This window comes from Pleurodeles waltl, chromosome 2_2 (genome assembly GCF_031143425.1).
Source record: "Pleurodeles waltl isolate 20211129_DDA chromosome 2_2, aPleWal1.hap1.20221129, whole genome shotgun sequence".
In the NCBI taxonomy this organism is placed as follows: Eukaryota; Metazoa; Chordata; class Amphibia; order Caudata; family Salamandridae; genus Pleurodeles; species Pleurodeles waltl.
This window is the reverse complement of record NC_090439.1, coordinates 349,215,739-349,232,864: the sequence shown is the minus strand read 5'-3', so window position 1 is coordinate 349,232,864 and position 17,126 is coordinate 349,215,739. Positions and strand designations below refer to the sequence as shown.

At 47.8% G+C, this 17,126-nt stretch overlaps 1 protein-coding gene across 1 annotated transcript in view; it reads left to right on the top strand.

Moving 5' to 3' along the window:
- LAMA1 (laminin subunit alpha 1) overlaps positions 1 to 17,126 on the top strand; it is a 979,910-nt gene that overhangs the window by 314,725 nt on the left and 648,059 nt on the right. The window contains exon 19 of the mRNA XM_069219856.1: positions 6,599 to 6,810. Coding sequence (XP_069075957.1) covers positions 6,599 to 6,810 — 212 coding nt within the window. The remainder of the gene's footprint in view (positions 1 to 6,598; positions 6,811 to 17,126) is intronic.

Here is a 17,126-nt window from a genome sequence, read left to right as displayed (position 1 = left end):
TATCTCCTCCCCCTTGCAGGAACTGTAACACCTGGCGGTGAGCCTCAAAAGCTCACCCCCTTTGTTACAGCACCCCAGGGCATTCCAGCTAGTGGAGTTGCCCGCCCCCTCCGGCCACAGCCCCACTTTTGGTGGCAAGGCCGGAGGAGATAATGAGAAAAACAAGGAGGAGTCAGTAGCCAGTCAGGACAGCCCCTAAGGCAACCTGAGCTGAGGTGACTCAATAGGTATAGGAATGTGACCCCCTCCCCTTGGGAGGAGGCACAAAGAGGGTGTAGCCACCCTCACGGCTAGTAGCCATTGGCTACTGCCCTCCCAGACCTAAACACACCCCTAAATTCTGTATTTAGGGGCTCCCCAGAACCTAGGAAACTAGATTCCTGCAACCTAAGAAGAAGAGGACTGCTAAGCTGAAAAACCCTGCAGAGAAGACGGAGACACCAACTGCTTTGGCCCCAGCTCTACTGGCCTGTCTCCCCACTTCTAAAGACACTGCTCCAGCGACGCTTTCCCCAGGGACCAGAGACCTCTGAATCCTCAGAGGACTGCCCTGCTCTAGAAGGACCAAGAACTCCCGAGAACAGCAGCCCTGTTCACCCAAGACTGCAACTTTGTTACAAAGGAGCAACCTTAAAACAACTTGCGTTTCCCGTCGGCTCGACTTGTGGAGAACAATCACTTCAGGGAGGACTCCCCGGCGACTGCGAGAACGTGAGTAGCCAGAGTTGCCCCCCTGAGCCCCCACAGCGAAGCCTGCACAGTGAATCCCGAGGCTCCCCCTGACCGCGACTGCCTGCTTCTCAGATCCCGACACCTGGTAAAGACTCTACACCCGCAGCCCCCAGGACCTGAAGGATCCGAACTCCAGTGCAGGAGTGACCCCCAGGAGGCCCTCTCCCTTGCCCAGGTGGTGGCTACCCCGAGGAGCCCCCCCCTTGCCTGTCTGCATCGCTGAAGAGACCCCTTGGTCTCCCATTGAAACCTATTGAAAACCTGACGCGTGTTTGCACACTGCACCCGGCCGCCCCCGTGCTGCTGAGGGTGTACTTTCTGTGCTGACTTGTGTCCCCCCCAGTGCCCTACAAAACCCCCCTTGTCTGCCCTCCGAAGACGCAGGTACTTACCTGCTGGCAGACTGGAACCGGGGCACCCCCTTCTCCATTGAAGCCTATGTGTTTTGGGCACCACTTTGACCTCTGCACCTGACCGTCCCTGAGCTGCTGGTGTGGTATCTTTGGGGTTGCTCTGAACCCCCAACAGTGGGCTACCTTGGACCCAAACTTGAACCCCGTAGGTGGTTTACTTACCTGCAAAAACTAACAAACTCTTACTCCCCCCAGGAACTATTGAAAATTGCACTGTCTAGTTTTAAAATAGCTATATGTGATTTATATGAAAACTGTGTATGCTATTTTGATTATTCAAAGTTCCTAAAGTACCTACCTGCAATACCTTTCATTTGAAGTATTACATGTAAAATTTGAACCTGTGGTTCTTAAAATAAACTAAGAAAATATATTTTTCTATACAAAAACCTATTGGCCTGGAATTGTCTCTGAGTGTGTGTTCCTCATTTATTGCCTGTGTGTGTACAACAAATGCTTAACACTACTCCTTTGATAAGCCTACTGTTCGACCACACTACCACAAAATAGAGCATTAGTATTATCTCTTTTTGCCACTATCTTACCTCTAAGGGGAACCCTTGGACTCTGTGCATACTATTCCTTACTTTGAAATAGTGCATACAGAGCCAATTTCCTACAACCGTCAAGTGTATTTTTCTCATTTCTTTATGTTTCAGAAAAATACATATAATAATCATATCATAGTATCAAAAACTGTATACACATTTTGTGTATTTTGTACATTGACCAGTGACAATGTCATTTTGAGCCAAGTCACTGTGGTAACATGTCATTTCTAATGTCACACATGTTCCACTCCTAAATATTATGCACCCTGCCTTGTGGACAGCAAGGTGTGCCTAAGAGTGGTTTATTTAATGTTTAAAATCAGGCGTTCCTACTTGTGAAATTGTGATTTTGACAGTCCAGGGCAGCAAGGTTCAACTGCTGCTGTAAGGCTACACAGGGTAAACCTGAAGCCATATTTTTGTTGTCAGGGTAGTGGATGGGACAATAGTTCCTGCAGTCCACAAGGGGTATTAAACTGTCAATGCTGTGGGTATACTTATGGAACACATACTATGACCTTATTGGAAAGCCAAATGTGCCACATTTTTATTCATTTTTGTCATGTTTAAGGGTTCTAAGCACATACACTAGGCACTGGACAGCAGTGTTCCAGTGTTGGAGTTCATGATTATCAGTAGGTGAGTCCCCCCAAAACTTGCAAAATTGGGGGTGACGACCTAAAAAAGGGTTCACTTTGCAACATAGGTAACGTGTAACCGTGTAATGTGATTGAGTTGGGGTTCTAGTGATTTCATAAACCACAATGTCAAAAGTTTATAAATGTCACCAGGGCTTAGAGATGGCCATACGCTACCACATTGCACGGTACATGTAGGAAATCTGCCTTTTATGTGTGGTCACTCCAGATTTTTCATCTTTTGCTGAACCCTACATGTTTGCGAGCTTAAGAACTCAGTGCACTTTATCCATGCTAACCAATGGTAAAGCTCCTGTGGTTCCCCTTTAAACATGGCCCAGTTGGTAAATTCCTGATTGGTATAATTAACTTATGTAAGGAAATTACCTTTTTGCAGGATCCCCTCACTTTTATCCATTACGTTTAAATAGATTTAGTGGTGGTTTACTGACTCAGAACACTAGAAGTGCAGTGTCCAGTGTATGTGTTCTGCCCCTAAAGTATATGTGCAGTTGGCAAATACCTAATTGGCATATTTACCCTACCTGTAAGTCCCCATTATATTTTCCTCAGTATACCTATTGCCTGTAAGTTACATGTCACTAGCGGGCCTCAGCACCTAGTGAAAGCATGACTCAAGACTGGCCTGGCCAAATAAATTATTTGCCAGGCCTAAACTGTTCGTTGTAATAACTACTGGCCACCCCATATTTGAGCCCTAAGTTCCCACAGGGCAGGGTGCATGGTATTTAAATGTTAGACCTGTGTTCTTAAGTTTTACATGTCCTGGCGGAAATAAAAAATCTCTAAAGTAATTTTTCACGGTGGCAAAGCTCGCTCTCCCCTAAGGAAGCACTGAGTTACACTTTAACACCTTATAATGTATAGCTTCACTTTAGGAATAGCTAGACTGTTGATTCAAGGACTCAAATGAATAGGAATCTAAAATACAATCTGTAGGAGGCTGGCCTGGTGTTTGGTGGACACCTATATTATTGGCACCTTCAACCACATCCAGGCAACCCTTGTTAGTAAGTGTTACAGTGTCTAGGAAGCCAAGTCTCTCTAGTGGTAGCTGTGGTGAGCAGAATTATCTAAGAAAAGTGTGAAGCACTTGCAATACCACAGTAGTCACACATTCACTTATCACATATGAAAGGAATCACACAGTGCAGCAAAAATGAAGGTGTGCTATAGGCAATCCCCACTCTCTTGAGGTAAGTACACACAAAATATTCCCAGGTAACTACCAATGGTAAGCATAAAAACACAAGAAAAAACAGGGGCCCTATGGAGGAGCCAAACCATATACTAAAATAGGGGAATGTGAGAATGGGACCCCCACCAGAGGATATGGAGTAGTTAGCCAAGGGCTGGGAGAGTATGGAACCCCAAGAGGTGAGTATCTAGAAGACCCCATTTCTACCAGTAGTGCAGACGTAAGTTGCCTGGTCATCCCATTGGCTAACATGGGGACTTAAAATTTGAACAATGCAAAAAACAGGACCACACCAGTGGAACCCAATGGTGGACACCAGAGTAGCAGGCAGGAGATTGTGCTTTGCAGGAAGAAGTGCTGGGGACCGGGTCTACATGGAGCAGAAGATCCCTTGGAAGAGGAACAAGCAAGCCTTGGTAGCTGCAAGAGTCACAGTGCTCAGGGGTACTGTCCTGCAAGGAGAGACAAGGGCTTACTGTCTCCCAAGTTGGACACCCTGTAGAGAGGACCAAGGGGACCACACCAGACCACCACCTGTGATGCAAGATCCACGCAGCTCTGGAGGAGAGAAGATCCACCCAGCTGGTTGTCGTTGCAGTTGGTGCCTGCGGATGCAGGGGAGTGACTCCTTCACTCTAAGGAAGGGAGATTCCTTCATACTTCTTGTGCAGGCTGAAGTCTCATCACCCTCAGGGGATGCACAGCTGGGGAAATGTTGCAGTTGCTGGAAGGAGCCGGAGAAACAATGTTGCAGAGTGTAGTCGTCGCTGGAGTTGCAGATTGTCGGTTCCTGGAGTGTCCAGTTGCAATCCCAGTGGCCAGAAGATGAAGTAAACAATACAGAGGAGTCCTGCTGGAATCTTGCACAACAAATCTGAGGACCCATCCAAGAGGCAGACCCTAAATAGCCCAGAAAGGGGGATTGGTCACCTAGCAGGGTGACCACCTATCAGGAGGGTCCTCAGATGTCACCAACCTGACCTAGCCACTCAAATGCTCCCAGGGGCCTCTGCCCACCTTGGATTCAAGCTGTCAGAGTCACCTGGAGGAGCTCTGGGCACCACCTCTAGGGTGGTGATGGACAGGGAAGTGGTCACGCCCCTTTCCTATGCACAGTTTCACACCAGGGCAGGGGCCAGGGGTCTCTGGACTGGTGCAAACCAGTTTATGCAAGGAGGGAACCCAATGTGCCCTTCAAGGCACACCAGTGGCTTGAGGAGACTACCCCTCTCAAGCCATTTAACACCTATTTCCGAGGGAGAGGGTGTTGTCTCCCTATCCCAAAGAAAATCCTTTGTTCTGCTTTCCTGGGCTTGAGCTGGTCAAGCAGCAGGAGGGCAGAAACCTGTCTGCAGGATGGCAGCAGCGCTGGCTGCCTGGGAAAACCCTGCAACCTGGTAGGAGCAAAGCTGGAGGTCCCTTTAAGGAGCCCCACAGAGTGCATGGAATCATACAGCCAATACTTGCAACAGTATTGGGGTATGATTCTGACATGTTTGATACCAAACATGCACAGGTTTGGAGTTACCATTATGTAGATGGACACAGGTAGTGGCCTATGTCCAGTACACAGGTAAAATAACTTCCCCGCAAAGGAAAATTGAGCTGGAGTTTTTGGGGGCACCTCTGCTCATGCTGGGGTGCTCACACACACAGGTACTTGCACCCTGTCCTCTGGGCTAGGAGGGCCTAGCATTGAGTTGACTTACAGTGACCTGGTGTAGTGCCCTGTAGGGAAAGGGTGCATGCACCATTTCATGCAGGCTGCATTTGCAGGCCTGCAGACAGATTTTGCATGTGCTCTCATGGGTGGCAGTATACATGCTGCAGCCCATGGGGAACCCCTGGTGCCCCAATGCCCTGGGTACCTAAGCATCATATACTAGGGACTTATATGGAGGCACCAGTATGCCAATTGTGGTGTGTGCAGTCTTAAGTAACCAAATTTAGAGAGAGAGAGAGAGCACAATCACTGGGGTCCTGGTTAGCAGGATCCCAGTAAAAACAGTCAAAACACACTGAAAGCAGGCAAGAAGCAGGGTAACCATGCCAAAAAGAGGGTACTTTCCTACAGTCGTCAGCTAACAGTAGACACTGACTAGAATAAGAATGTTAATTTTTCCTTTAACTTTCATGATTACGTTGACAAAACAATGGACAGTAATGAGGGCCAGATAATTTATCCAGCTCTGTAGTTGCATGGTGTACCGTGGATTAACTGCATTTAGCACATACATTGTCTGTTAAGATATGTAATGTATTGATTGAATAAAAAAGTTGTTTCTGGCTCAAATGGATGAAAATGGTACTGCCAGAGAATGTGCCGCATAATTTTGATTACCTGGCCGCATAAGTTGGTCTTTCATACCACTTAATCTTAGTAACTGTGAAAATGGTAAAGCTTTGCATAGAAGTGCAAGGCTATCATGATGAGGATTAAACCCATATTTCCCTGTGAAATATGGAGTCTTATATGACTGCATTTTGTCCAAATAAAACACACAAATACACACACATTGATCCTCTCTGTAGATCTCACCCTTTTAGCTTCTTGTCTTTGTATTTGAAGCATACTCTCTCCTTCTTTCTGTCCCCGCTCTAGTCAGTTCATGTACTTTCAGTAGATTCTCTGCATAGACAGCCCTGATCAAGTGCTATGATCATAATTCACAGGATTTAGGGTTATATGCCAAAGCCCTGTACAGTTTGGATTAATTCAGAATTCCCTTTCCTGTGGCTGATATGCTATTCATATGCCCTTAAATGACAAAAAATAAAAATATTAGCTCATCCTAAACGCCTCACAGTGTGACAAGGCAATATAAGTTGAATTTAATTTAAACCATATTTTAAAAATGCACAACACTTTCTTTTGGGTGCCGACATTGTATTTAGAAAGCTTGGCATCTAATATCAAATTGCTTGAACTTCAACTCTGTTGTAAATATATTTGGACTGAATTTACAATAACTACAGAACAAATATTGAAACTCGCTTTTGATGTGATTATTTAAGTTACATTTACAAACGTCTTTTTTTATTAAGATGCTCCAATGGATATTATGGAAATCCATCATTACCGGGTGGGTCATGTGTTCCATGTGACTGCAATGGCAACGTTGACCCTTCGGAGCCTGGCCACTGTGATGCAGTCACTGGAGAATGTTTGAAATGCATTGAAAACACTGCTGGAAAGCACTGTGAGATGTGTGCTGATGGATTCTATGGGGATGCTGTAGTTGCTAGAAACTGCAGAGGTAAGTAAATTGCAAAAAAGCCCTGTGTATTGTATGCTTCTCACTGGAATTCTTTGTTTGAGGTTGACTCTGATTGGCAGCCTAAAAATGGTAGACCTATGTGCAATGTCATGAAGTCCCAGACTGTATTGTCGGTATCTATTGAGTGTCTAGCAGTTTGCCTTTTTGTTTTTAGTGGTGTTCCTGGTTGATGACATCATTAAAGTTGAACTGACATGCCTAGGTTGGCATGGCAGTCCTTGAAAATCTTTCCACTGTAACCTAAACTATTATTTTTAATTTGCTTTTGTTTGCTAAAACCCCTTTATTTGAATATTTCATTCTCATAGTTTACCAAGCTTAAAATGAAAATGAACCACAATATGAATGAGATGCTAGTAACACAGCTGAGTGAGATGAGTGCCCATTGTTGCTTGCCTATCACAAATCTTTGTGCATAATCAGACAACAACAGGGCCAAGTACCAGCTTGGTCTACTTATAGATTGAACTTTCCATTTGAAAGTATGAAATTAGTGCTATTTGTATTTTGCATAATTCAGTTTACAGAATGTATAATTTGCATCTATAATTATCATTCAATCTCTCTCATCCTCAAAGAATTCACAACATTCACATCCCACCTCTCTCCTGCAGCAGTGCATTCTTTCCTTCGGCTGCCTTTTCTATCCCACCTTTTGCCTGGTATTTGATGCAGTTATGACTGAAAGTGCACTGGGTTCCTGCTAACCAGGTCTCCAGTGCCAGATCTCTTTCCCTGAAACTGTGCAATTGTTGCCCAATTGGCCATACCTTTGGTACCAATGTAAGTCTCAAGTAAATGGAACCCCTGGTACCTAGGGCATATGTATCAAAGAAAGTCCCCAAAGGCTGCACCATGTATTGTGCCACCCTCAGGGACCACTCAGCTAGCACAGGCAAACTGCCATTGTAGGCTGCATGTCTTGCTTCAGCTAAAAGTGACAGCAAAACATGGCACACATGTACCATGTTCCCTAACACTGCATGCAATATATGTAAGTCACCCTCACAGCAGGCCTTACAGCCCTAAGGCAGAGTGCATTATATTGCATGTGAGGACATATCTGCTAGAGCAGATATGCCTCTGCTTTGTCTTTGTCGATACTCAGACATAGTGAGGGAACAGGGAAGCCATTTTAAGTACATGTGCTGGACAATGGTCAGTTCGAGTTCCCCAGCTACATGATGGCCTCACTGAAAATAGTGATATTTGGTAGAAATAATTTCAGTGGAGTTGATATGATGCATTCTCAACAAATCCAACATTATACCTTCTGAGCATTGGCCAACACAGCCACACATTTACAAATCTAGCACCCTTACCTGCTGAAGAAGACCATTGGCAGTGATTTCTTTTCTTTGACATCATTACAGATCAAGTTAGTTTGTAGGTATATCAAAAAAATAAAATATGTACGTAGTGTACTCTACCAAATGTATATTTAGGATTTATTTGACTTCTTCTTCAAATCACAGGTGATAATAAAAATAAAACATCCTCTACAGGCCAGGGGCATAACAAAACCTGGGGGGTCCTGCTGTGAAGTACATGGATGCCCTTCACACCCCGGGTGAAGATGACAGGTAGCTGAACTGCCCCTTCCCCAGAACAAGGAGCCCAGGCCTCACGTAGCGCAGGAGATATGGGGCCCTGTGTTATGCCCTTACTTCTTTCTACAGAACATGTGATATCCTTGTGGGGTGATGTTATCCTTCTTGGAAATAATAGAAGTTTTCATGTTGTGCACATGTTCCCTTTACCGATGCATGATGAAGCAAAAGACCTTGCATGAGTTGCAGAAGGAAGACCATCCAGGAGTGAACTATGAAAGATGGGAAATAGGGTTGCATCGACCGTCTACCACCGCACCGAATTGGCCACACAGTTTGAGGCCCAGCCTCCTTATAATTCCAGTCTATGCTCTGGAAGGGTGGCCAAGCATCCTTGTTTTCCACTGGGAAAGCCCAGAACATTCTAAGTGAGCTGAAGTCTAAGGCGCGTTGTAGGAAGTTGGCTCTGTATGTGCTATTTCAAAGTAAGGAATAGCATGCACAGAGTCCAAGGGTTCCCCTTAGAGGTAAAATAGTGGTAAAAATAGATAATACTAATGCTCTATTTTGTGGTAGTGTGGTCGAGCAGTAGGCTTATCCAAGGAGTAGTGTTAAGCATTTGTTGTACATACACATAGACAATAAATGAGGTACACACACTCAGAGACAAATCCAGCCAATAGGTTTTGTTATAGAAAAATATATTTTCTTAGTTTATTTTAAGAACCACAGGTTCAAATTTAACATGTAATATCTTGTTTGAAAGGTATTCCAGGTAAGTACATTAGGAACTTTGAATCATTTCAATTGCATGTATACTTTTCAAGTTATTCACAAATAGCTACTTTAAAAGTGGACACAGTGCAATTTTCACAGTTCCTGGGGGAGGTAAGTTTTTGTTAGTTTTACCAGGTAAGTAAGACACTTACAGGGTTCAGTTCTTGGTCCAAGGTAGCCCACCGTTGGGGGTTCAGAGCAACCCCAAAGTTACCACACCAGCAGCTCAGGGCCGGTCAGGTGCAGAGTTCAAAGTGGTGCCCAAAACGCATAGGCTAGAATGGAGAGAAGGGGGTGCCCCGGTTCCGGTCTGCTTGCAGGTGAGTACCCGCGTCGTCGGAGGGCAGACCAGGGGGGTTTTGTAGGGCACTGGGGGGGACACAAGCCCACACAGAAATGTCACCCTCAGCGGCGCGGGGGCGGCCGGGTGCAGTGTTAGAACAAGCGTCGGGTTCGCAATGTAAGTCAATGAGAGATCAAGGGATCTCTTCAGCGCTGCAGGCAGGCAAGGGGGGGCTTCCTCGGGGAAACCTCCACTTGGGCAAGGGAGAGGGACTCCTGGGGGTCACTTCTGCAGTGAAAGTCCGGTCCTTCAGGTCCTGGGGACTGCGGGTGCAGGGTCTTTTCCAGGCGTCGGGACTTAGGTTTCAGAGAGTCGCGGTCAGGGGAAGCCTCGGGATTCCCTCTGCAGGCGGCGCTGTGGGGGCTCAGGGGGGACAGGTTTTGGTACTCACAGTTGTAGAGTAGTCCGGGGGTCCTCCCTGAGGTGTTGGTTCTCCACCAGCCGAGTCGGGGTCGCCGGGTGCAGTGTTGCAAGTCTCACGCTTCTTGCGGGGAGTTGCAGGGTTCTTTAAAGCTGCTTCTTGAAACAAAGTTGCAGTCTTTTTAGAGCAGGTCCACTGTCCTCGGGAGTTTCTTGTCGTCGTCAAAGCAGGGCAGTCCTCAGAGGATGCAGAGGTCGCTGGTCCCTTTGGAAGGCGTCGCTGGAGCAGAGTTCTTTGGAAGGCAGGAGACAGGCCGGTGAGTTTCTAAAGCCAAGGCAGTTGTTGTCTTCTGGTCTTCCTCTGCAGGGGTTTTCAGCTAGGCAGTCCTTCTTCTTGTTGTTGCAGGAATCTAATTTTCTAGGGTTCAGGGTAGCCCTTAAATACTAAATTTAAGGGCGTGTTTAGGTCTGGGGGGTTAGTAGCCAATGGCTACTAGCCCTGAGGGTGGGTACACCCTCTTTGTGCCTCCTCCCAAGGGGAGGGGGTCACAATCCTAACCCTATTGGGGGAATCCTCCATCTGCAAGATGGAGGATTTCTAAAAGTTAGAGTCACCTCAGCTCAGGACACCTTAGGGGCTGTCCTGACTGGCCAGTGACTCCTCCTTGTTATTCTCATTATTTTCTCCGGCCTTGCCGCCAAAAGTGAGGGCCGGGGCCGGAGGGGGCGGGCAACTCCACTAGCTGGAGTGTCCTGCGGTGCTGTGACAAAGGGGTGAGCCTTTGAGGCTCACCGCCAGGTGTTACAGCTCCTGCCTGGGGGAGGTGTTAGCATCTCCACCCAGTGCAGGCTTTGTTACTGGCCTCAGAGTGACAAAGGCACTCTCCCCATGGGGCCAGCAACATGTCTCTAGTGTGGCAGGCTGCTGGAACTAGTCAGCCTACACAGATGGTCGGTTAAGTTTCAGGGGGCACCTCTAAGGTGCCCTCTGGGGTGTATTTTGCAATAAAATGTACACTGGCATCAGTGTGCATTTATTGTGCTGAGAAGTTTGATACCAAACTTCCCAGTTTTCAGTGTAGCCATTATGGTGCTGTGGAGTTCGTGTAAAACAGACTCCCAGACCATATACTCTTATGGCTACCCTGCACTTACAATGTCTAAGGTTTTGCTTAGACACTGTAGGGGTACAGTGCTCATGCACTGGTACCCTCACCTATGGTATAGTGCACCCTGCCTTAGGGCTGTAAGGCCTGCTAGAGGGGTGTCTTACCTATACTGCATAGGCAGTGAGAGGCTGGCATGGCACCCTGAGGGGAGTGCCATGTCGACTTACTCGTTTTGTCCTCACTAGCACACACAAGCTGGCAAGCAGTGTGTCTGTGCTGACTGAGAGGTCTCCAGGGTGGCATAAGACATGCTGCAGCCCTTAGAGACCTTCCTTGGCATCAGAGCCCTTGGTACTAGAAGTACCAGTTACAAGGGACTTATCTGGATGCCAGGGTCTGCCAATTGTGGATACAAAAGTACAGGTTAGGGAAAGAACACTGGTGCTGGGGCCTGGTTAGCAGGCCTCAGCACACTTTCAATTGTAAACATAGCATCAGCAAAGGCAAAAAGTCAGGGGGCAACCATGCCAAGGAGGCATTTCCTTACACAACCCCCCCCCCCCAAACGAAAGAGGATGAGACTAACCTTTCCCAAGAGAGTCTTCATTTTCTAAGTGGAAGAACCTGGAAAGGCCATCTGCATTGGCATGGGCAGTCCCAGGTCTGTGTTCCACTATAAAGTCCATTCCCTGTAGGGAGATGGACCACCTCAACAGTTTAGGATTTTCACCTTTCATTTGCATCAGCCATTTGAGAGGTCTGTGGTCAGTTTGAACTAGGAAGTGAGTCCCAAAGAGGTATGGTCTCAGCTTGTTCAGGGACCAAACCACAGCAAAGGCCTCCCTCTCAATGGCACTCCAACGCTGCTCCCTGGGGAGTAACCTCCTGCTAATGAAAGCAACAGGCTGGTCAAGGCCATCATCATTTGTTTGGGACAAAACTGCCCCTATCCCATGTTCAGAGGCATCTGTCTGCACAATGAACTGCTAAGAATAATCTGGAGCTTTTAGAACTGGTGCTGAGCACATTGCTTGTTTCAGGGTTGTAGGAAGTTGGCTCTGTATGTGCTATTTCAAAGTAAGGAATAGCATGCACAGAGTCCAAGGGTTCCCCTTAGAGGTAAAATAGTGGTAAAAATAGATAATACTAATGCTCTATTTTGTGGTAGTGTGGTCGAGCAGTAGGCTTATCCAAGGAGTAGTGTTAAGCATTTGTTGTACATACACATAGACAATAAATGAGGTACACACACTCAGAGACAAATCCAGCCAATAGGTTTTTATATAGAAAAATATCTTTTCTTAGTTTATTTTAAGAACCACAGGTTCAAATTCTACATGTAATATCTCATTCGAAAGGTATTGCAGGTAAGTACTTTAGGAACTTCAAATCATCAAAATTGCATGTATACTTTTCAAGTTATTGACAAATAGCTGGTTTAAAAGTGGACACAGTGCAATTTTCACAGTTCCTGGGGGAGGTAAGTTTTTGTTAGTTTTACCAGGTAAGTAGGACACTTACAGGGTTCAGTTCTTGGTCCAAGGTAGCCCACCGTTGGGGGTTCAGAGCAACCCCAAAGTCACCACACCAGCAGCTCAGGGCCGGTCAGGTGCAGAGTTCAAAGTGGTGCCCAAAACACATAGGCTAGAATGGAGAGAAGGGGGTGCCCCGGTTCCGGTCTGCTTGCAGGTAAGTACCCGCGTCTTCGGAGGGCAGACCAGGGGGGTTTTGTAGGGCACCGGGGGGGACACAAGTCCACACCGAAATTTCACCCTCAGCGGCGCGGGGGCGGCCGGGTGCAGTGTAGAAACAAGCGTCGGTTTCGCAATGTTAGTCTATGAGAGATCTCGGGATCTCTTCAGCGCTGCAGGCAGGCAAGGGGGGGGTTCCTCGGGGAAACCTCCACTTGGGCAAGGGAGAGGGACTCCTGGGGGTCACTTCTCCAGTGAAAGTCCGGTCCTTCAGGTCCTGGGGGCTGCGGGTGCAGGGTCTCTCCCAGGCGTCGGGACTTTAGGTTCAAAGAGTCGCGGTCAGGGGAAGCCTCGGGATTCCCTCTGCAGGCGGCGCTGTGGGGGCTCAGGGGGGACAGGTTTTTGTACTCACAGTCTTAGAGTAGTCCTGGGGTCCCTCCTGAGGTGTTGGATCGCCACCAGCCGAGTCGGGGTCGCCGGGTGCAGTGTTGCAAGTCTCACGCTTCTTGCGGGGAGCTTGCAGGGATCTTTAAAGTTGCTGTAAACAAAGTTGCAGCTTTTCTTGGAGCAGGTCCGCTGTCCTCGGGAGTTTCTTGTCTTTTCGAAGCAGGGGCAGTCCTCAGAGGATGTCGAGGTCGCTGGTCCCTTCGGAAGGCGTCGCTGGAGCAGGATCTTTGGAAGGCAGGAGACAGGCCGGTGAGTTTCTGGAGCCAAGGCAGTTGTCGTCTTCTGGTCTTCCGCTGCAGGGGTTTTCAGCTGGGCAGTCCTTCTTCTTGTTGCAGGAATCTAATTTTCTAGGGTTCAGGGTAGCCCTTAAATACTAAATTTAAGGGCGTGTTTAGGTCTGGGGGGTTAGTAGCCAATGGCTACTAGCCCTGAGGGTGGGTACACCCTCTTTGTGCCTCCTCCCAAGGGGAGGGGGTCACAATCCTAACCCTATTGGGGGAATCCTCCATCTGCAAGATGGAGGATTTCTAAAAGTTAGAGTCACCTCAGCTCAGGACACCTTAGGGGCTGTCCTGACTGGCCAGTGACTCCTCCTTGTTATTCTCATTATTTTCTCCGGCCTTGCCGCCAAAAGTGGGGCCTGGCCGGAGGGGGCGGGCAACTCCACTAGCTGGAGTGTCCTGCTGGGTTGGCACAAAGGAGGTGAGCCTTTGAGGCTCACCGCCAGGTGTGACAATTCCTGCCTGGGAGAGGTGTTAGCATCTCCACCCAGTGCAGGCTTTGTTACTGGCCTCAGAGTGACAAAGGCACTCTCCCCATGGGGCCAGCAACATGTCTCGGTTTGTGGCAGGCTGCTAAAACTAGTCAGCCTACACAGATAGTCGGTTAAGTTTCAGGGGGCACCTCTAAGGTGCCCTCTGTGGTGTATTTTACAATAAAATGTACACTGGCATCAGTGTGCATTTATTGTGCTGAGAAGTTTGATACCAAACTTCCCAGTTTTCAGTGTAGCCATTATGGTGCTGTGGAGTTCGTGTTTGACAGACTCCCAGACCATATACTCTTATGGCTACCCTGCACTTACAATGTCTAAGGTTTTGTTTAGACACTGTAGGGGTACCATGCTAATGCACTGGTACCCTCACCTAGGGTATAGTGCACCCTGCCTTAGGGCTGTCAGGCCTGCTAGAGGGGTGTCTTACCTATACTGCATAGGCAGTGAGAGGCTGGCATGGCACCCTGAGGGGAGTGCCATGTCGACTTACTCGTTTTGTCCTCACTAGCACACACAAGCTGGTAAGCAGTGTGTCTGTGCTGAGTGAGAGGTCTCCAGGGTGGCATAAGACATGCTGCAGCCCTTAGAGACCTTCCTTGGCATCAGGGCCCTTGGTACTAGAAGTACCATTTACAAGGGACTTATCTGGATGCCAGGGTCTGCCAATTGTGGATACAAAAGTACAGGTTAGGGAAAGAACACTGGTGCTGGGGCCTGGTTAGCAGGCCTCAGCACACTTTCAATTGTAAACATAGCATCAGCAAAGGCAAAAAGTCAGGGGGCAACCATGCCAAGGAGGCATTTCCTTACACAACCCCCCCCCAAACGAAAGAGGATGAGACTAACCTTTCCCAAGAGAGTCTTCATTTTCTAAGTGGAAGAACCTGGAAAGGCCATCTCATTTGTTTGGGACAAAACTGCCCCTATCCCATGTTCAGAGGCATCAGTCTGCACAATGAACTGCTTAGAATAATCTGGAGCTTTGAGAACTGGTGCTGAGCACATTGCTTGTTTCAGGGTGTCAAAGGCCTGTTGGCAGTCCACAGTCCAGTTCACTTTCTTGGGCATTTTCTTGGAGGTGAGCTCAGTGAGGGCTGTCACAATGGATCCATATCCCTTCACAAACCTCCTGTAGTACCCAGTCAAGCCAAGGAATGCCCTGACTTGAGTCTGGGTTTTTGGAGCTACCCAGTCCAGAATAGTCTGGATCTTGGGTTGGAGTGGCTGAACTTGGCCTCCACCTACAAGGTGTCCCAAGTAAACCACAGTTCCCTGCCCTATCTGGCATTTGGATGCCTTGATAGAGAGGCCTGCAGATTGCAGAGCCTTCAAAACCTTCCTCAGGTGGACCAGGTGATCCTGCCAGGTGGAGCTAAAGACAGCAATATCATCAAGATAAGCTGTGCTAAAGGACTCCAAGCCAGCAAGGACTTGATTCACCAACCTTTGGAAGGTGGCAGGGGCATTCTTTAAACCAAAGGGCATAACAGTAAACTGATAATGCCCATCAGGTGTGGAGAATGCTGTCTTTTCTTTTGCTCCAGGTGCCATTTTTATTTGCCAGTACCCTGCTGTCAAGTCAAAGGTACTTAGAAATTTGGCAGCACCTAATTTATCAATGAGCTCATCAGCTCTTGGAATTGGATGGGCATCTGTCTTGGTGACAGAATTGAGCCCTCTGTAGTCCACACAAAACCTCATCTCTTTCTTTCCATCTTTGGTGTGAGGTTTGGGGACTAAGACCACTGGGCTAGCCCAGGGGCTGTCAGAGCGCTCAATTACTCCCAATTCCAGCATCTTGTGGACTTCCACCTTGATGCTTTCTTTAACATGGTCAGATTGTCTAAAGATTTTGTTCTTGACAGGCATGCTGTCTCCTGTGTCCACATCATGGGTACACAGGTGTGTCTGACCAGGGGTTAAGGAGAAGAGTTCAGGAAACTGTTGTAGGACTCTCCTACAATCAGCTTGCTGTTGGCTAGAGAGGGTGTCTGAGTAGATCACTCCATCTACTGTACCATCTTTTGGGTCTGATGACAGAAGATCAGGGAGAGGTTCACTCTCTGCCTCCTGATCCTCATCTGTTACCATCAACAGATTGACATCAGCCCTGTCGTGGAAGAGCTTAAGGCGGTTCACATGGATTACCCTCTTGGGGCTCCTGCTTGTGCCCAGGTCCACCAGGTAGGTGACCTGACTCTTCCTTTCTAGCACTGGGTAAGGGCCACTCCATTTGTCCTGGAGTGCCCTGGGAGCCACAGGCTCCAGAACCCAGACTTTCTGCCCTGGTTGGAACTCAACCAGTGCAGCCTTTTGGTCATACCAAAACTTCTGGAGCTGTTGGCTGGCCTCAAGGTTTTTGGTTGCCTTTTCCATGTACTCTGCCATTCTAGAGCGAAGGCCAAGTACATAGTCCACTATGTCCTGTTTAGGCTCATGGAGAGGTCTCTCCCAGCCTTCTTTAACAAGGGCAAGTGGTCCCCTTACAGGATGACCAAACAGAAGTTCAAAGGGTGAGAACCCTACTCCCTTCTGTGGTACTTCCCTGTAAGCGAAAAGCAGACATGGCAGGAGGACATCCCATCTCCTTTTGAGTTTTTCTGGGAGCCCCATGATCATGCCTTTTAATGTCTTGTTGAATCTCTCAACTAAGCCATTAGTTTGTGGATGGTAAGGTGTAGTGAATTTATAAGTCACTCCACACTCATTCCACATGTGCTTTAGGTATGCTGACATGAAGTTGGTACCTCTGTCAGACACCACCTCCTTAGGGAAACCCACTCTGGTAAAGATACCAATGAGGGCCTTGGCTACTGCAGGGGCAGTAGTCGACCTAAGGGGAATAGCTTCAGGATACCTGGTAGCATGATCCACTACTACCAGGATATACATATTTCCTGAGGCTGTGGGAGGTTCCAGTGGACCAACTATGTCCACACCCACTCTTTCAAAGGGCACCCCCACCACTGGAAGTGGAATGAGGGGGGCCTTTGGATGCCCACCTGTCTTACCACTGGCTTGACAGGTGGGGCAGGAGAGGCAAAACTCCTTAACCATGTTGGACATATTGGGCCAGTAGAAGTGGTTGACTAACCTCTCCCACGTCTTGGTTTGTCCCAAATGTCCAGCAAGGGGAATGTCATGGGCCAATGTTAGGATGAACTCTCTGAACAGCTGAGGCACTACCACTCTCCTAGTGGCACCAGGTTTGGGGTCTCTGGCCTCAGTGTATAGGAGCCCATC